The following is a 21,624-nucleotide window of genomic DNA, read 5'->3' on the forward strand; positions in this document are numbered from 1 at the left end:
GTATTTTAATATTTTTCTTTCTTTTACAGCAGGGGTCTTCGCTCTTTGGCCCTCTAGCTGTTGTGGAACTACAGATCCCAGGATGCCCTGGCACAGTTTCAGCATGCTGTTATTTCCAAACGGTGGCAGGGCATGCTGGGATGTGTAGTTCCACAGCAGCTGGAGGGCCAAAGTTTGAAGACCCCTGTTTTACAAGGAATTATGTGTTTTTAAATGTAATGTATTGGTTTTTTTTTTATACATGTTTTTGCAAATATCTTGTTGTAATGTACTGTATTTGTTTCTCTTGTTGTAATGTATTTGTTTATCTTGTTGTAATATACTTGTTTATTATTATTTGCAAAACTTTGAAGTGTTTTCTAATTAATTATTAGGTGGCCCCATGACATTGGTGGGCAGTTAGTGGGTAGGTGGGTGGCACACATTGGTGGGCATTGGGAGCTTAATGCATGACCCAGCCACCGCCCACCTCATTCCGGCGGGCGGTGGCTGGGTCATGCATTTCTAGGTGGGTGGCACAGATTGGTGGGCAGTGGGAGCTTAGACCCAGCCACCGCCCACCTCATTCCGGTGGGCGGTGGCTGGGTCATGCATTTCTAGGTGGGTGGCACACATTGGTGGGCAGTGGGAGCTTAATGCATGACCCAGCCACTGCCCGCCTTATTCTGACGGGCAGTGGCTGGGTCATGCATTTCTAGGTGGGTGGCACACATTGGTGGGCAGTGGGGGGCACACATTGGTGGTCAGTGTAGTTGCATTTATCCAGTACAAATACTCACCAAATTTCCCAAAAAAATACTTCAGTGTGCAGGCTCCCGACTGTGCTTCCTTCTTTTTCATACACGATGCTGCACAAAATGGCGGAGGGGCGTGTCCAGGGTCATGTCAGTCAAATTTCGCATTGTATGATGAATTGTACAATTCATCGTGAGTAAAAAAAAACCTCACGATCGGCACCCATCGTGTCTCGGATTGGCAAATCTGGCCTACAGCACGCTATATCAGAAGATACGAGGTGCGACGAGCGGGGACGCACATCGGCATCATGATCGTGAGTACAAATTCACGATTTGGGCTTTTTTTGCACGATTCATCTGCGCGATTCGTCGAAATCGTTCAAATTGGCTGAAAAATCGATATGTGTGTGTGCAGCTTCAGTTCTCTAAGAAATAAGGATCATTGCCTATGAGGAAACGGCCAGACAGACGAGGGCCGAGAAACGAGTTAGGACACCTTATTTCTCTTTTTTCACCAGATGGAGTTTTGACCACGAAGTACGTTGGTCCATCACCAGTTGCCGCTGCCACTCGGACGGAGTAGGAAGCTTAAGAGCGGCCCCAAACCAGCTAACCACCTGCACGACTATCTCCCTGGTGCCTACAGACCGGAGGTTTCACTCCTATACTGGAGATCACATTTTTCCTCCACACGGCGAATACTGGAGCGTCATTCCGGACACTGCCCTTCGTTTTCAGCTAGATGTAAGCCGGGAGATTCATCAACAGGTCAGCTCATAGCTCATATTGTGCACAATATTACTGGTGTTAACAGACTATATAACAGTGCTATCACAAGTGACTTTAATCATTCACACTTTGTGTTAAATTGGTACTGTTCCTTCATTATCCTCATGGAACTATAATATATATTTAAGCTATTGCACATCGGTGCATGGATGTTAATTATTCATACATTGGAGAACAATTCAGACGTTTTATTTTATTTTTTACCTTTTGGTTTTTTTTTTCCCCCCAGATTAGTCAATAAGACTAATGTGATACCCTCTAATATATTATTTTTATACTGTCTGAACTTCAGTTTATCTAATCAGTGTCTTGGATACATGCATTTAGTTGCAATGTTTTCATTTGTTTCAGTTATGATTCATTGTATAGATGTTCTTATTGTCATTAGATATTTCTACACTTCTTAATATTCATTAAATAATTTGGTTTATTTGATTGCGCTCTCTTCTGTTGCAGTTTTGGTCTTTTCTATTCTAGGGGGTCAAATGTGAAAATATAGGTATTGTACCAGTAAAAAGTTCTTTCAAAGTCACACGAAACATGCAGACAGTCACCAAAGTGTGTGTCACATCTAATAAATAAATACACAATTCATCACCCTTGGTAATAGTTCATTAACTGATCTTTCCGTCAAGGAGTGAGTCAGAGGACCCTGTATATCCACTGTGTATGCTACATAGCAGCCTCCATCTTCCTCCTTTTGAATCCTTAATAATGGATGTCTGTAGAGATAAAAATGCCTTCCGGCTCCTGATCGCTCAGTGCAGTCAATTTAGAGCATAGGATGAAACATAGAAAAACGATAGTGTAGATTCCTTTTAAAATTGACACAATTTAACCACAGGTAAAACTTACAGGCTCACAAATTAATATAAGCATTCACAAATCTCCACTGGTTGAACTGGCAAGTAAGTCCCAGCTGCAATCAATACCCAGTCCCAGATGGAATAGTGGTCCTGGTTCCGGATACCCAAGTCCACCAAAAGGATGACACCACTGGTACAGCCGACACTGGAGACATCGGGAGTCCAACAAAATATTGAGCCACGCATTTCACTTTGAAAGCGCTTTTTACTGGTACAGTACGTACCTATATTTTCACATTGTCCTAAGTATCTGAGTATTTTCTTACTTTGTACTGGCATTTAGCTGCATTTGAGTCTTATTGCGCAACCTTCAAAGCCATTTCTTTTTATATTCTAGGGGTCAGCCACCCCTCAGAGAGCTGCATACGGATTACAGATTTACAACCCTATTTAAAGCCACAGGGCCCGATTGTGTTTGTGTTTTTGTTTATTTGTATTATGTATTCAGATTTTTTAAATAAATATGTTTTATCGCATTATTAAATAAAAAATAAAATGCTGCTCTCCATCAAATCAATATATTGTGGGATGTTGCCCAGGGTTTTTACATGTTCATATTTTCAGGTCTTCCCTGTGATGAATTGTCACCACACAAATCTTTAATAAACTACTGTACTATTAAATCCCATCATATAATTACACACTACATACAGGTTGAGTCTCCCATATCCAAATATTCCGAAATACGGAATATTCCGAAATACTGAATATTTTCTGCATGACAGAGATAATGAAAACTTTGATTTTTGATGGTTCAATGCACACAAACTTTGTTTAAGGCACAGAATTATTAAAAATAAAGTATAAAATGACCTATAGGCTGTGTGTATAAGGTGTATATGACACATAAATGAATTTCATGTATTTACACAAACTTTGTTTGAGCCACAAAATTATTGAAAATATTGTATAAAATTACCTTCAGGCTGTGTGTATAATGTGGATATAAATCATAAATGCATTCTGTGTTTAGATTTGGGCCGTATACCTAAGACATTTCAATATGGTATGCAATTATTCCAAAATACGGAATATTCCGATATCCAAAATACCTCTGGTCCCAAGCATTTTGGATATGGGAGACTCAACCTGTACATCATTTGACTAAATGATTACTGAACGGTGGGCATGGCTTTTTGGCACTTTTCTACTTGCTCTTACAGCATTGAAGGTCACTTTATGATGTTTGACTTATTTCTGTAAGCATCTACAGTTTGTTTGTGTATGTGGGTAGGGGGTAGTTTAGAAAAAAATGGTGAAAAATAAGATTACACAATGCAATTAATGCAAACAACTTCACAGTGAAGTGACATCCACACTGTGACTTACATTGGCCAACCTAAACTCATCTAATGCTGGGTACACATTGATAGATATATTGGCTGATCAATTGATCGGCCAATATATCTGGTGCTCGTCAGCCATTGTGTACCAGCGATATGTCGATATATCTGTTCATCGGCAAGTTAGTACGAGCGATCAGCCAATTATCCGTACACATGCGGACACGCCCCCCCAGCCAGCAGGACCCGCGGTTGCCTGGAAGATGATGGTCATTTAGTATATACTTTTTAGTGTATATAAACAACATTCATCTACAAATATATCTGCAGATCACTTGATTATTAGTGTGTCTTAACTCTGGTCTCAGGGGATGGACCGGAGGTGCCGAGAGTGAACATAGGCTTTGCCCACAGTGATTCACTAGACCACCAGGGTACATATGGAGCGGGAATTCAGCGTCCCAGTGGTTAATAATCGGCATTGGAAGGTCAGCTCTCCCCATTAAAGCGGCCGCTCCCCTCAGCTCAGGGCTCCAATCCTCTGAGATCTCGCTTCTCTCAGAGGTCTGTGGTGGCCATTTTCTAGGGCTCAGCCACAGCTGATGGGCCTGGTCCCCCTACATACCTCACCATGGAGTCAGGTTATGTAGCGCTATAGCCTACCAGATGTTGAGTCTCTGACCACAGAATCTGTGTAGTTGATTGTAGTGCCATTCTGCAGTTCTATTGTATTTCTGCATTGTATGTGACTTATGCTAGCGCTACCTGTCTATCTATTTCTTTATACTGTCAGCATATACCTTTCCCTTTTTCTCCTTACGTGGCCCTAACATAGAGATGTGTATAGGGTTTTCCTGTGCCTCACATCTCTTGTATTTGTGAGGGTTGTCACATACAGTTGGTTACTCCACTGTGCCATATTTGTGCTGTGTGCTCCTGCTGCTTGCCCAAGCATAAGACAGGATCAGTATTTTGTATTCCTACTTGTATGTTACATACCTATTGGTTGCATTATACCCAGTTCCATATTGTGTGCTGCACTACTCTGCAGCTATGTATAGCAAGGGCAAGAGTAGCAAGCAAGCATCTGCACCCATGTTGCTCTCATGCAAATTATGTGCTGCAGACTTAGGTGAGAAGCCCCTACCCAGTAAAACATCTAAGCGTCCTGTGTTATCTTCACAGTCTACGCAGCTCTCAGATTCTGAGGTGTCATCTGAGGAGGCAGAAGATGGGGATCTCACAAACACTGACTCCCCTCCAGGGGAGCAAGAGAGTCAGTCAAAAATGAATATTCCTGCTTTGGTGCGATCTTACTAATAGAAGATGACGAACCAGTCCCTAAATCAAAGCACCCACTGTTTAAACAAACAGAAAGTGGCTTCAGCAGAATTCTCCCTATCTGATCAACAAGCTGAACACATGGCAGCAGCCTGGCCGACGCCTGGTAAGAGGTTTCAGCCCCAAAAATGGCTGACCTTCTGTTATCCATTTCCTGCGGCTCATTGTTCAAAATGGGAGACTCCCCCTGCATTGGATTCCCATGTTACACGATTAATTAAGAGCGCTACATTGCCTATCCCTACAGTATCCTCTCTGAAGGACCCTACAAATAGAAAGGTTGCTTGTCCGACCATTGCTATTGCATGGTTGGCCAAAGCAATAGAGACTGGTCTGACGCACTTGAAGACTCTTTTCCCTTAGACGCATCTAGGGATGAGATGTCTTTCATAGGTCACATATCTGATGCACCTTTATATATTGGGGAAGCGACATTGGATGCCAGTCTCCTAACTTCTAAAATTTCAGTCACGGCGTTGTCTGCCCGTCGTACCCTGTGGCTACGCTCACGGAAAGCCGATGCTGATTCGAAGAAGGGCTTAGAAGTATTGCCCTACATCGGGGAAATCTTGTTTGGCCCAGACCTTGACAAGATTGTAACCACATTGATGGCATCAAAAACTGCATTTCTGCCTTCAGCGTCTGCTACTACAAGCCTCGGTCTACGTCTTTTAGGTCCTTTCATCCTCAAGGAAAGCCTAGAGGTCAGTTCTTTCCTAGGCAGTTTGCTTCCACTAAGGCCACCAAGCCCAGGACCAAGCAGGCCTGGACCACCAGACACCCTACTTCAAAGTCCGAGGACAAGCCCTCAGCCTGATGGGACAGGCCTCCCCCTGGGGGACCCCAGAGTAGGAGGCCGACTTCTTCCGTTTGCTCAGTGCTGGTGTCATTAAATCACGGACGCTTGGGTAAGAGAAGTGGTCTGTCACTGGTATGCCCTCCCATTTCTAGGCAGCCACCCCACCAATTTTTCTGCACAGGCCTTCTTTCAGACCCAAATAAGGCCTTTCAAATCCAGAAAGCCATAGAGTCCTTGCTGCAAGCAGGGGTAATTGTGCCAGTTCCACTATCTCAGCGAGGGACCAGTTATTCCACTCTCATTATGATTCAGAAGCCGAATGGGTCTCATTGGCCTGTCTTCAACCTCAAATCTCTGAAAAAATTCCTCAGCGTACCCAGGTTCAGGATGGAAACCATACGCTCTATCATCCTAGCTATGGAGCCTGGGGACTTTATTGTATCTCTGGATATTTAAGACACTTACCTACATGTACCTATAGTGCCCTCTCATCAGCGATATCTCTGGTTTGCTATACTACAGCAACAATTCCAATTTCAGGCTCTGCCCTTTGTAGTGTCCACAGCTCCACAGGTGTTTACCAAAATTATGGCTATAATGACGGCCCACCTGCGTGGTCGGGATGTCCGACTGCTACCATATTTGGACGACCTCCTGCTTTTCGCAGGATCCCCGGAGGTGCTTCAATGCCATCTGCAGTTAACCACCAGTTTCCTTCAAAAGCATGGATGGTTAATCTACTGGAAAAAGTCCTCCCTGAATCCTTCACAAAGAATGGTTCATTTGGGAGCTCTGCTAGATTCTCAGAATCAGAGAATTTTTCTGACATCAGACAAGATCTCCACACTTCAACTACACATACGCAGATTCCTCCACAGTCACCGAGTGTCAGTCCACTCTGCAATGCAGGTTCTGGTTTCCATGGTATCCACCTTTGACATGGTAGAGTACGCTCAGTTCCACTCCAGGCCTCTGCAAAGGCTAATCCTATCCAGGTGGAACGGGTTGCCCCATCGGATCAGAGCTCAGACGATGGTGCTCTCTTCAGAGGTTCCTCTGTCCCTATTTTGGTGGCTACAGACATCTAATTTAACCAAGGGTCACCCCTTTTGGATCCCGGACTGGGTACTCCCAACAACGGACTGGGGCACAGTGACTGGTCAACACTTCTTCCAGGGACGTTGGACATTGATCGAATCAACCCTGCCGATCAACATATTGGAACTTCGAGCTGTCTACAGGGCCCTCATACTGGCCCATGACATACTTCATGGAAAACTGTACAATTACAGTCCGACAATGCCACAATAGTGGCTTACATCAACCATTAAGGAGGCACTCAAAGTCAGTCAGCTGTGATGGGCCGAGGGTCACCTCCTGGGCATCTCTGCTGTGTTCATTCCGGGAGTTCTCAATTGGGAAGCAGACTTCCTCATCCATCACGAAGTGCATTCCGGGGAATGGTCTCTTCACCCAGAGGTTTTTCAACTCCTAGTGAACAAATGGGGCCTACCAGAGGTGGACCTCAAGGCCTCCCGACACAATCACAAACTGCCAATGTACGGGTCTAGAACAAGGTATGCCAAGGCATCCTTCGTAGATGCATTGTCAGAGAAGTGGACCTTACAGTTTGCATACCTATTTCCTCCAGTCTCTCTTCTTCCTCGAGTTCTAACGAAGTTCAAACAAGACGGAGGCACTGTCCTGTTGGTGACTCCAGCTTACCTCAGACGTCATTGGTACTCAGATCTTCGGAGTCTCTCCATCGACCCTCTGTTCCTGCTACCTCAATGTCCGGGCCTGTTGTCTTAGGGTCCTTGCCTTTACCCGGACTTGGGTAATCCGTTTTTGACAGTGTGGCTCTTGAGACATCCCTCCTGAGGTCCAAAGGATTCTCTAGCTCTTTGGTCTAGACTATACTCAGAGCGCGTAAGGCAGCCTCTGCTTGGATCTACCACAGAGTGTGGCATACATATTTCCAATGGTGTCATACCAGAATCTACGACTCTCGAGTGTTTAGGATTTCCAGAGTCCTGGCCTTCCATCAAGCTGGATTAGACTTTGGACTCCGCCTTGCCCCGCTGAAAGTGCATGTCTCTACTCTATCCATTTGGTTCCAGCGTAGACTTGCTCCACTACCAGATGTCCACACCTTCCTCCAGGGTGTCCTCCATATACAACCTCCCTTTGTCCCCCCAGTGGCTCCATGGGATTTGTAAGTAGTTCTCCGTGCCCTAATTGTAGTAATGCAACAGGAGCTCAGTATAGCTCACTCAGTAGGAACTGAGGTTAGACATTGTACTGGCAATTAGGTAGAGTCAGCAGCTGGGATAAATACGCCTGGGTTACCTGGGATAGGCTGAGCAGAGACAGGTGGTACGGTGAGGCTCAGGCTATCACTTGATTCGCTGTTGCACACATGTGATCGGGACTTGTCACTGCAGTACTCTGTAGCAGGCTTAGATCTTCCTTTTGGCCTAGCAGGCCGAGAAACACTGAAGCCTGTGCATCTGGGATGTGATAGAGAACGCTGGCAGAATCAGTAAGTGACCCGGTGGCAGGGGAAACAGACCTGAGTTGTGACACAGGGCACAGACCACATCCAAGGAGGCCTCACCTGCCAAATGGTCTGGTGATTGAAAGGCCGGGACCACAATTACTTATTATTTTAAATTAAAATCAGTATTTCAAACCTTGCTGATGTCGCGACTATATGTTCTATTAATTTTGCAACTCATTTGATAAATAAAAGTCTTTTTTCATGTAAAACACGAAGTTTTCTGGGTGACCCTAAACTTTTGAACGGTAGAGTGTGTGTGTGTGTGTGTGTATATATATATATATATATATATATATACACACACAAAGATGTGTTCTCCCTCCGGGGATGAAGAGCGCTGCACGGCAGGAGAACACATCTTTGTGTATTGGAATCCGAGCAAAGGCACACAGGCAGCGTCACAACGCGGATTGGAGTGCCGGTCCAACAGCATTCTATATATATATATATATATATATATATATATACGGTATATCTATATATATATATATATATATATTTATTTATTTATTTATTTAAATGGTGTGGTCACATACCACTGGCACCGCAGATGTTTGAGTGCCAGTGGTAAAGTCAATTATATACATATATATATTTTATATATATATTTAATTATATGTACAGTATATATATGTGGATTATAAGATTGTGCTTTGTTAGTAAATTACATGGCTAGCTCATACGGTATGTAAGTTATTTTAATTGTAAGTTTTCAATTAATCATGGCCAAAATAACTGCACTTATTATAGAACTATTATATCTAAGACAGTCATTACAAGGGATACAGTAACACATGGTGTTTATTAATATAGTACAGATAATTAAGTTCCAATATTATCTGTTCTAGATATGTTTCTAAAATGTAATATTGGTTAGATATCCGGTGTACACAGAGATTGAAAATTCGGGACCAAGGTGCTTATACACAGTGTAAACAAATATAAATATGGACAAATAAATAAATGATTATTAAAGTGATGTGTGTCTTAGTAAAAAATATAAACAAAAGGCAGGTAATAAAATACTACTTATTATCTCAAATAAAGTGCTTAGTGGTGAAATAATGTGCCAAAAAGTGCTTATGCTTTGATAAAAAGATTTAATATACACTAATAACAATAATTAAAAATAGCAAATATCAGATTACAATATAAACAACAAGGAGAAAATGAGCATATAGAAAATTAAAATAAAAAAATTATGATAAAATTATTTAAGGATGGTTTATAATATGCTTATCTTAAATAGAGATGATCAAAAGTTCATGGAGGTAAGGTAGAATAAACTCCCTAGTTAGATATCCTGTTAACTTACAATTTTAAGCAAAATATATGTTTGTAATCAATGGTACTTTATTGCAATAAGCTATAAATGTAACATTTTACAGTAAAACATTTCAGTGAATATTAAAAAAACAGTTTGCGGTTTTTCTTATCACATATAGAAGAGATTCCAGGAGGTATATTTAAAATTTCATGACTTGTTTTCATATATCTCTACAATGTTATACATACAGTATGCTTTGTAATTTTATGTATTTTAATATTTATGATGCACAAAAATAGAATTTTTTCATTAATAGAGACATTAATGCAAAAATATTTACATTCAACTGTGATTATTTTGTTAGAAAACTCTCATTTGGAGTTGGATGAATACAAAAGGAAGTCAGAAGAATCGATTCAGCAACAGTCAGAAACAAATTTGTTCTTACAGAATGCAAAGGTAATTGTTTTCAGGGGTGTGGTATGTTACTGTAGGCCGACATTAAAAATATAGGGAATCATCATATAGACACCATATTGTCGACAGGTACTTTATGTCAACAACCAAAATGACGACATGGACTATAAGTAGATAGTCAAACTGTTGACAGGGACATAATGTAGACAATTAATATACAGACAGGATAAAATGTTGGCAGGTTTAAAACATAAACAATACAAATATGGACATGTTCAGAATGTCCACATACAAAAAATAGACATGGTCAGAATGTCGACATGGTCAAAATGAGGTGGGTAAGGGAACAATACAAATACGAGGAGATAATTACATAACAAAATAATATAATATACAGATGCAATAGTGGAAACACAACATAGTAGCAAGCAACCAGTTTAACCAGATAGTCAATCAAAGGAATAAAATGGCCAAACACCAGAACCAGCAAAAATAGCTTATTGTGGGGATTTACTTAAATTATCATCGGAAAAAGCAGAGTCACAAAGTTATTTGAAAGCAATAGCTCCTTCACCTTCTGTGACATATAAATGCCATGAAAACCATTTCATTAGACAGAATGATGCTGATGTAGAATACAGAACGTCAAAAGTTTCTATTTCTAAGTTAAACTGTATTTTAGAGGTGACCTAAAGCAAAGAAGGAGAGGTAGAGCATTTTCAGGTTAATGAAAGCAGCTTTAGCTGCCAATAGAATTTTAACCACTATATGACGTTCAGGCTTAGCAATAGAAAGCGGGTACCAATGCAAAAGAGCAAGAGCTGTGTCTGAAAAAACTTTTTAAAAGCAACAGCAGGACCCAAATGCCGAGGGGAAAGACCGGATCTAGAGGCACCAGACCTATATAACCGGGGATCAGAGGCTGTTAAAATCAATTCTAATATACTGTAGCCCTTTTTGGATTTGCTCACAAACCTCACGAACAAATGTCTCCTTTTGGGTGTCGGCATTTCGACCATGTTGACATTCGACATTTTGTTTACCTTATGATTGTCGACCTTAGACATCCAATTTTTGGTATGAAATGCATATAATTTATTTTTTATTTTTGACAATCACCACATAAGCCTAGACGCCATTTTACATGCTTCTGGATTTATATATAAAACATGATTTACAGTTTGCAGGTTTTTGTTTGTTTTGATATTCATTTTGTAGATGGCTACTTTGATTTTATTAGTGAGGCTCATTTCTTATGGTGACATATGTTGTACATTGTTTAAGATTCAGTGCACCTGCATATTTGGTACGTTCCTATGTTTTTGCATATGTTCATCTTCAAAAACTTCATTTCTGATACATATTACATATTTCTTAAGCAAAGGAAATCAATATGTAAATGTGTAGTGGAAAGTTACATATAAAATGTTAACTTTTTTTTGATGATAAGTAAATAAGAGCTCGGTCTTTGTAAAAAGCTAATACCCCTTTCACACCGCAAACCTGGGTCGCACCCGGGATACGGGTTCATCATGGGTGTGGCCCGACTGAAACACTTTTCATCTGGGTCGATGATGTCACAGCCTTCACGTGCCAGGCCAGCACTTGGAGATTAGATCATCACCAAGCGCCGGCTCTTACCTTGCTGTGAACGAGTTACCCATTCACACTGCACCACGAGCCGTGTTCAACCCTGCTCGTTACCCGGGTTAAATTTCCGGGTCACTCGACCCGGGTTATTCAACATGGCCCTTTCACACTGAGCAATATCCCTGGTTGCTGTGCATTCATGTAAAATAACACAGGTTATTGCTGGCAGTCATAGGCGAAACTAGACATTTGGTAATGGGTGGTCCCAGGTCCAACCCCTCTCCAGAACTTATGTTACATTGGAAGTTGTGACCATGATTTAGGCAGGAAAGTTTTCTAGGCTATAGCTGGCCATACACTAGACCAACTTTCATCCAACTAGTTGGCTGGTTGGAATGAAAATCTGGTATGGTATTCGAGCAAATGATAATCAGCAATTTGCTCCCAAATGCAGAAAGAGACGAAAATGGTCGATCAGACAAGTTAGTTATATGTTTGATTTAAACAATTTGTTTAAACTACACTTTTTGTCCGGTTTCCGGCGTTTGGGAGCAAATGACTGATTGTCATTTGTTTCCATACCTTACCAGATTTTCATTCCAACCAACCAACTAGTTGGATGTTGGTCTCGTGTATGGCCAGCTTTATCCCCATTATCAGGTCATCCTATCTGACTCCTGGATGAGGTCAATAGCCATGGGCCTGGGGGCCGCCTAGGCCCCCATGTCCTTTAGAATTATGATAGATTGTGATGGGTCCTGCACATGAATAGGCGTTCCACCATCAGAAATGTACGTACATTTCTGAATCATGCCCTAAGTTCAAGTAATCTTAATGCATTGTTTTTAGCAATGCAAACATCAATCATCTTTGCATTCATTTTTGTCCTTTAAAAATGTAACAATTCTTTTCCAAAGAAAATGGGTGTGATGGGTGTTTACTTCCTGCTATGAAGTGAAGACTAATCTCTGAATTGCAATGGTTCCCAAACTTATGAATCAAGGCACCCTAGAGTATCAGCATTTTTTTTCCACTGTACTCGTAGGCTTATTTAGAATCTCAGCAAAAATAATAAATTGTGCTTACATGTTATCCTTATGGTCACTTATGTGGTGGTGGACAGGGTTTTGTCCACATATATTATGATAGGCAAAACCAGTTCTAGTGGTTGCCAATCACATTGACTAAAAATAATTTTATTTGGTACTAGATAACCAACCCGAGGCAGCCCTGCAAACACTCTGTGGCACCCAGCTTAGGAATCACTGCTGTATTGTGTTTGCTAGGAATTCACTTTAGTCTCCAGCTTCAGTAGCAGCACTGCACATAGACTGCAGCAAGACAGAACCTGTCAGCTTAGAGACAAAGGGGCCCATTTATCATTGTATATTTGTGGCTATATCAACAAAAACAAGCAGAGCTCTGAGCCCTTACCAGGCAGGACGCGCCAGCGGCGCGCCGGGGTGGGGAGAGAAGAGAGAAAAAATGTTGCAGGCTGGCCTGGGTGGTCCAGTGCACACCCAGACCACCCCTTAGTTTCACCTCTGCTGGCAGTATGAAAGTGGTATAAGTAACAAAAAATTAACCCATTGGATTTTTTTTTCAAAAGCAGTTGTCTTTGGTAATAACTTTTGCTGCCTATGTTAAACTGCAACGTTTTTACCTTACAGTTAATGTACCGTATATACTCAAGTATAAGTCGACCCGAATATAAGCCGAGGTACCTACTTTTACCCAAAAAAACTGGGAAAACTTACTGACTCGAGTATAAGCCTAGTGTGGGAAATGGCAGCAGCTGGTAGTGCCCCCAGTAGTAATTCCCCCTGGTTGTGCCCCCAGTAGTAATCCCTCCTGGTAGTGCCCCCAGTGGTAATCCCCCCTTTCAGTGCCTCCAGTAGTAATCCCCCCCTGGTAGTACCCCCAGTAGTAATCCCCCCTTTTAGTGCCCCCTGTAGTAATCCCCCACTGGTAGTGCCCCCTGTAGTAATCCTCCCCAGGTAGTTCCCCCAGTGGTAATCCCCCCTTTTAGTGCCCCCTGTAGTAATCCCCCCCTTGTAGTTCCCCCAGTGGTAATCCTCCCTTTTAGTGCCCCCTGTAGTAATCGCCCCCTGATAATGCCCCTTGGTAGTGCCCCCTGTAGTAATCGCCCCCTGGTAGTGCCCCCTGATAATGCCCCCTGGTAGTGCCCCCTGTAGTCATCGCCCCCTGGTAGTGCCCCCTGTAGTCCGTCCCCCCCCTAGTAGAGAGAGACGTGAAAAGAATAAAAAATAAATAAACACTTACCTTAAACTACCGCTCCTGGTCCCGCCGCTGTCCGCTCCTCCGGCCGATTTGCATGGGAGAGACGTCGTCATGACGACGTGTCTCCCATCACCCACTGCGGGAGCCGGAAGATGGCTCCCGCAGTGGGAGCAGCAGCAGCCGCTGAGAGTCTGACAGACTCTCAGCGGCTGCTGATTACACCAAACACGCAGCTGCCGGCTCCGGCGGCTGTGTGTTTGGCAGTGTGTAGCGCTGACCGAACTCCGTCCGGTCAGCGCTACACTTGACTCGAGTATAAGCCGAGGGGGTACTTTTTCAGCACATTTTTTGTGCTGAAAAACTCGGCTTATACTCGAGTATATACGGTACTTCATAATCTAAAAAGAAGTACCAGTTAATACAGTATGATTTTAAATTAGAAAATTCTAATATCCTAACAAAAATGTAGGGGGTATGTTTTCGCTCATGGTAAGATTTATTTGATAAATTTGTATTGTATTGTATACTTAACAATACAAGTGATGTCAATGAAAAAACCAAGCAGCACTATACCGCATAGTAAGACAGGCAGCAATTACACTACTATTAAAATAATAAGGGAAAAACATCATCATAACAACAGATCAGGATTGCAACCATTTAACTTACGCACTGCAGAAGGAAAAAAGCTGTTGGGCAACCGTTTTGTACAAGAATGCACAACTCTAAAACTCCTATTTGATGGCAATTTCTCAAAGACCGCATGGTTTGGATGGCTGGGATCTGCTAAAATGGATCTAGATTTCTTCAGTAGCCTCTTTTCATAGATCTCCTGGGTGCGTCATAGCGCAACCCCAATAATTCTAATAGCCGTCCTAACCACCTGATCTAGCGCCCTATGTCCAGCCTCAGTACAGTTCTCATACGATACGACAATCCCATAAATCAGGATACTTTCCACAATACTACGATAAAAATGTAACATTTTATGATCTCTTTGTTTCGATTTTGCATTTTTCCATGTATGCACTAAGGATGCACTAAGAAGCAGAGAGACTGAATTACAGAATGCAAACCTATTATTAACTGGTGTAATCAAAGAAAAAGAAATACAAGTGAAAGAAATTGAAGAAACAAATGCCCTGAAACTTTCAACTCTTGAATCTAAAGTTGACAGTCTGCAAGAAACACTCATATCTGAACAGAAAAAGTAAGAATTTAACATCTACAGTAATTAAGATAAAGCATGAAGGTGTATTCTGGTTATTAATATACAATTTAATGATATCTCTAAACATATTATATTGTCATATGTATGCTAGATTTTGCATTGTATACTGGGCCTGATTCAGACCCGGTCGCAAGCGCTAAGAGCTCGCAACGGGGCCGATGGAGGCCCAGAGCGCATGCGCACGACGGAGCCGGCTCCGTCGTGCGCATGCGCAAGACCCGGATAGCGACGGGCAATGCGTCGCTCCGGGTCTCGCACCAAAGGGGGTGTGCTGTCGATGTTGAGTGACAGCACGCCCCCTTTGGTGGGCGGCTGCCCAAACGGAGGCGTTCCCATGTGGAGAGATTCTGGCTCTGTTAGAGCCGAAATCTCTCTGGGGTTGCGGCAACGAGACCCTACCACAAGGGTCTTGACCATCGCAACCATCTTCCTGGCCGCTCGCTATAGCTGTGGGTGGTCACCCACAGCTATGCGAGCGGCCAGGAGACCGTTCTAAAAAAAAAAAAAGACTGCCCCTGATTCAGAGCGAGCGCTCTGTCAGAGCGACCGGCTCTGAATCAGGGCCACTGTTTCAAGTGTTTTTCCTATGTTAGGTAGAAAATTCTGTTCATCCATTATTCAGCTATGAACCAATTGACAATGATATTAAACTTGCCAAATGTTCTGCTCTTAATGACTCTTAACAGAATTTATTGGATCATTATCAGGCAAGCGTATGAATAGGGGGTGAGTGTATCACTAGATGTGTACAGCTTTGCATACGGGCAAATATACACATTTTTTCTTGTTGCCTGACTAAGGGAGCTAAAGTGCCAGATTTCCCTGCAACTCAACACCACACCAAGGACCTCATTCAGAGCCGCTCGCTAGATGCGATCACTCGCATCCAGCGTATGCAAATTTTTCAAAGCGACGCCATGGGAAGCGATCGCTCGCCAAGGCATAAGCACACCCACTTTGGCTGTGCGGGCGATCGCTCTGTGTAAGCTGACACCCATTAGCCTATGTAGAGACACCAACTAGTGCACGTCATCTCCAGGAAGTGTATTAAAATATTGGTACATCGAGCACGATCGGTAGCGATCGCATCGCTTGTGGTTGCCTTACCCTGGCGTAAGCATTGCGAGGACTTCAGTGTAAAAAACAAGCATGTGACGTTTACTATGACGCTGCCTGTTAATTATGCATGCCTTAAAAACGGCGTTGAAACACTCAGGCACGCCTGCGTTCGCACCTCCACTCCCCCGTTATTAATGTCCTGCCTCTGTTACCACCCACAAACAGCCTCTCCTGTCACTCATTTAATTGGGCTGTCTTTGCTGGGCGAGCGAGCGGGCTGCGATCGCACAGAGTAGTTTCACGCACGCGCAGAATGAAGCGTGCGCATACACATTCACAAACCATCGGGCCGCTTGCGAGCGGCTCTGAATGAGTTCCCAAGTTTGAATAAAAAAAAAAGGTAGGTTTTAGCAGAGGGAAAAACCATTACATGGTCCAGCAACCTCCAGTGAAATAACATGCCTGGCAGTTGCTGAGAACTTATTAAAGCTGAGCTTGTTAAAGCAGAGAAGCAGAGCCGTAACTAGACTTTTTGGTGCCCTGTGCCAAAAAGAGCATTGGTGCTCCCCTCATTTTTCAAAGGGACATAATGCACCCAAAAAAGGGCCAGGAGATGCTGGGGATGAAATAAGGGGAAGCTACAAGCAAGAATGATAATAAACAGAAATATGACAGGCCCAACAGCTCCCATGCCGTGTGGTGCCCTGTGCGATGGCACCGTCCGCACTACCCTAGCTACGGCCCTGCAGAGAAGACAGACACTGATGGAAAGACCACACACACACAAACAGCCAAAGCACATGGTGAGCGATATATTGTACCACAGCATGTACAGTATTATTGCATTTTCTCTGTATGGAGTTAGAAGTCTTAGCCTATACAGATGTGTCCACGGTCACATATCCTCAAATTGCGCCAAATAGGCCTGTTTAGCACTCCACAGACTTGAGACTTATACAGGGTACACAGTGGCCGACATATAGGCCGTTCAAATGAAAAAGCAAGTCTGAAAAAAGACAGGTCCAATACGAGTGATCTGCACCAGGCTTTATCTGCGACGTTATGCTAATTCCTTTGAGACACAAAAACTAATCCTAAGCACCTAGGGCCTGATTCAGCAAGGAACGCAGTTGCTTACTCGCATGCAATCGTTCGATTAATTCGCACTGCGCATTCGTATGCAAGCCAGATGCTGCAATCAGAACTGCTATCGCAGAGGCTACGCAGACCCATGGCAGAGTGACTGACAGAAAGGGTTGTAATGGGGGGTGGTCGGTCGAACACAGGCGTGCCAGTGCGTTTCAACGCTGTTGCAGGGGCGTGCATAAATTAGCCTTTGCGATACCAGATGCCGCCTGAGGTCTCATAGCGTGCCCAGAAGTAAGCAATTCCTGAGTGAGGTCTGACCTGCATTAACTGCGTATGGGTCCGATGTTACCGATTGTTTCTTTATGTTGGCCAAGTATACGGATGTGAATAAGGGGAAATGTGCGTCCTTATGTCAGGCTGCGATCGCAATGCGAATGCAGACATTTAAATATCACCGATGATATTAGCAACTGCGTTGCGTGCGTATAAGCAGAATAGCGATCCATAGTGAATCAGGCCCCTGGTACACTGGGGGTCATACAGAACCGCTCGCGAGCGTAGGACGCTCGCAAGCGGGTCGATGTTCCCCCACTGCGCATGCGCACGACGGAGGGAGCTCCGTCGTGCGCATGCATGAGACCCGGCGAGCGACGGGCTCTCCATCGCTCCGGGTCTTCCACCAAAGGGGGCGTGCTGTCAATCAACATCGACAGCCCTTTGGTGGGCGTGCCTGCCAGACGGAGGCGTTCCCATGGGAACGCCTACCGTCTGAAGCCGGCCCCACTGACATCACTAGTGACGTCAGTGGGAGTGATTTTGGCTCTGATAGAGCCAAAATCACTCCAGGGCTTGCGGCAGCGAGACCCTACCGCGGGGTCTCCTTCGCAAAGCCCGATGGTCGCGATGGTCAAGACCATCGCGACCATCATCATGGACGCTCGCATATGCTGTGGGTGGTCACCCACAGCTATGCGAGCGGCCAGGAGGCCGCTCCATTTTCATGGAGGAGGGCACTGATTCAGAGCGAGCGCTCTGGTCAGAGCTTTCGGCTCTGAATCAGGCCCACTGTATACAAATTTAGACACAAAATTGAGGAGAAAGTAGCAAAATTGAAGAAAAAGTGCATAGCACTGGAATCACGCTAGGTGTCTTGTGCCATATGGGTCAAAAATTGTAATGGGTATGATATACCGGCGGCCGCATGGCCGGCGGTTCGATTCCCGTCAGCGGCAGCCCGACAGGAGCAGCGGAAGCCCGACAGCGCTGGAAATCCTGATCGTGGCTAGGTAAGTATCTGCTAACCTAACCCTAACCCTCCTTAGCGGTGCCTAACCCTAACTTCCCCCCCAAGTGCCTAACCCTAATCCCCCCTCTAAGTGCCTAACCACCCCCTTCCCTGCTGCCTAAACCTAAGTCCCCCGGGGGGGTGCCTAACCCTAAGTCCTCCCCGGGGGTGCCTAACCCTAACCCTCCCTCCCCCTAGCCTAACCCTCCCGGGGGGGTGCCTAGCCCTAGGCGCCAGGCGCCGGTCTCCGGTCTCCCAGCGTCGGGAAAATGCGGGCGTCTACATCTAGACGCCCGGCATTTCACCCATGCCGGTATTTAGGCAGTCGGCTTCCCGATTGCTTCCCCAAAAATTTTAGGTGTATGAGGACACATCTGTACATTTTCTACATTCAGGATACTGGTGTGCATTTGCATTATATTTATAAGCAGGCCAGTGCTGTGCATTCAGGGGGTCATTCAGACCCGCTCGCGAGCGCAGGACGCTCGCAAGCGGGTCGATGTTCCCCCAATGCGCATGCGCACGACGGAGGGAGCTCCATTGTGCGCATGCGCGAGACCCGAATAACGACGGCCAAGCCGTCATTATGGGTCTCGCACTAAAGGGGGCGTGCTGTCGATGGTGACTGACAGCACGCCCCCTTTAGTGGGCGTGCCGGGGGCGTGGTTGCCAGACGGAGGCGTTCCCATGGGAACGCCTAACGTCTGAGTCCGGCCCCACTGACATCACTAGTGATGTCAGTGGGAGTGATTTTGGCTCTGATAGAGCCAAAATCACTCCAGGGCTTGCGGCAACGAGACCCTACCACAAGGGTCTCGTCGCAAGCCCGATGGTCGCGATGGTCTTGACCATCACGACCATCTTTTTGGCCGCTCGCATATGCTGTGGGTGGTCACCCACAGCTATGCGAGCGGCCAGGAGGCCGCTCCATTTTAAGGTAGGAGGGCACTGATTCAGAGGGAGCGCTCTGGTCAGAGCGTCCGGCTCTGAATCAGGCCCTCAATCATTAATTGTTTACAACCGGTCTGCTTCATAACAACTTGACATTTATTCATATATGTCATAAATTGAAGTGTTATTGTCATATTATCTGTCTCTGTTGATATTGGACTCATACTGTACATCTGAGAACATCCATTAAGACTTGGTTCTTGTCCTATCTACCTTATAATATATAACATGGCTCAGGGCTGGAGATTTAAACATTTCTAGGTGACAGCTTGCAGCAAACAATATGTGGGCATAAGAAAAGCCAAAGTCAGTAACAATAAACATTATACAGAGCTGGTTTCAGCAACAATGAGATAGATCTTAGCAGCACAGGTCATAAAACCAAAGCAGGAACTGTGTTGGTGAACTGCTAGGTAAGCTAATTAACTTGCTTAGACCAATAGAGTTATGGCACTCCAAAAAGCACAGTTATACCTGGGAAGACAGGGGCAGCTTTGATAAAAGGAGGTTGCCAGTCATTCTCATTATCAACTCAAACACTTGCACCACACCTATGGAACCACACCTATGCGATTCTAACTTACATGTGTACTTAACTTAGAAGTGTAGACCTGTTTACCCTCCTCTCCAAGTTCAAAAGGCGGGAAGGCTTAATATACAGTTCCCTCAACTAAAAATGTAATATAACCTTTATTAATATACTGTACGTACACAAGCCCTGGCTGCATATTCCATCAGTCATGGATATACAGTAGTGCCAGCTGGGGCAGGTGAAATTAAAGGAGTGTGCAGACTACAGTAAGTGTAATTTGTGATTCCCGATCGGTGCTATATGAAGATGTAGTGGTGCCGTCATGCCTGCCATTTCCCTGCTTTCACACATGTAGGGAAGCGGTAACTGATTACATAACTTTTCGCAGTTACCACTAAGCCAGTTATCTGCCGTTCATACATATCCCCTCATGAAACTGCATGCAATGTTGAACGATGATGAATGCTATGCTTTCAGACAAGTCTAAACCTGGGTACACTCTGGCAGATATTTTTGCCGATCAATTGAATGGTCAATAAATCGATAACTGAACGGCGGGTGTGTACAAACGAAATGTCTGTGAACGATGTCTTTCACAGACATATAGCGTTGGCTGTGCTGCACAGCCGATGCCCAATATATCTACAGATGTATTGATGCATCGTGCTGTGTTTATGGCCAACCAGCAGACCAACGATTTGTTGGCCGTTCAGCATCTCACCTGGATAGGCCGGGTTATTTAAATGATATTCCTGGAGTCCCGTGGGAGCAGCAGCAGCTTCTGCAGTGCAGTGCAGCGTATGTCAGCATGAGACGGGAATTGAGTTTCACCATGCAGACAGGAACCAGCCGCCATCAGAGCTTTGACAGGTGAGTAGTTTACATCCAGGGGGGCCAGGACACTGTTGGAGGTGAGGCAGATGTCGGGAAGAGGAAGCCGTCAGTGGGAGCCTCGACCTGCAGGAGAAGTGAACTGTGACATGGGGTGGTGATGGGGGTAATATAATCATTGGGAGGCATGGTCAGAGGAAGCTGACATTTGGAACCCCAACCAGCAGGAGCAGTGAGTGATATTCGGGAGCCACTAGTGGGGGCCCTGCCAGCGGAAGCTGTGACTTGGAGGAAGGTGGGGTGCGGGTGATATGATCACCCGGAGGCCGCTGTCAGTCTGAGTTGTGACTTGGGGAGGGGGGAGGAGGTGTGCGGGTGCCAGAGCTGTGACCTGGGGAGGGGGATGATTTGTCCATGATGTGAGGGACAGTGGGAACCCTAGCCAGTAGTAGCCATGCCCTGTGTGTGAGGGGGGTGGGGGTTAATGCATGCTGCCCCACCAATCAGAGCTGTGACCTGTATGGGGGGGAGGAGATATGACCATCGTGAGGCACTGTCAGAGCTTGCAGTGGGAGTATATAATTACTGTTTGTATGTATGCATGTATATATATATATATATCTGTATATACACGCAATCTATCAGTGGTGTAAGTAGGATAGGGCAAGTGGGGCATGTGCCCTGGACGCTGCGGCAGTTCAGCAGAGGGGGGCGCCGCGCTATCAACCATCGGCAAGGGTTAGTCAGTATACAGTG

At 44.7% G+C, this 21,624-nt stretch overlaps 1 protein-coding gene across 1 annotated transcript in view; it reads left to right on the top strand.

Annotated features, from left to right (window-relative positions):
• SYCP1 (synaptonemal complex protein 1) overlaps positions 1-21,624 on the top strand; it is a 470,977-nt gene that overhangs the window by 223,546 nt on the left and 225,807 nt on the right. Inside the window, exons 12-13 of the mRNA XM_088446296.1 lie at positions 10,007-10,101; positions 14,925-15,100. Of these exons, the coding sequence (XP_088302422.1) occupies positions 10,007-10,101; positions 14,925-15,100 (271 nt within the window). The remainder of the gene's footprint in view (positions 1-10,006; positions 10,102-14,924; positions 15,101-21,624) is intronic.

Source organism: Taudactylus pleione, unplaced genomic scaffold, assembly GCF_031769625.1.
Source record: "Taudactylus pleione unplaced genomic scaffold, aTauple2 ptg000396l, whole genome shotgun sequence".
Classification (NCBI taxonomy): domain Eukaryota; kingdom Metazoa; phylum Chordata; class Amphibia; order Anura; family Myobatrachidae; genus Taudactylus; species Taudactylus pleione.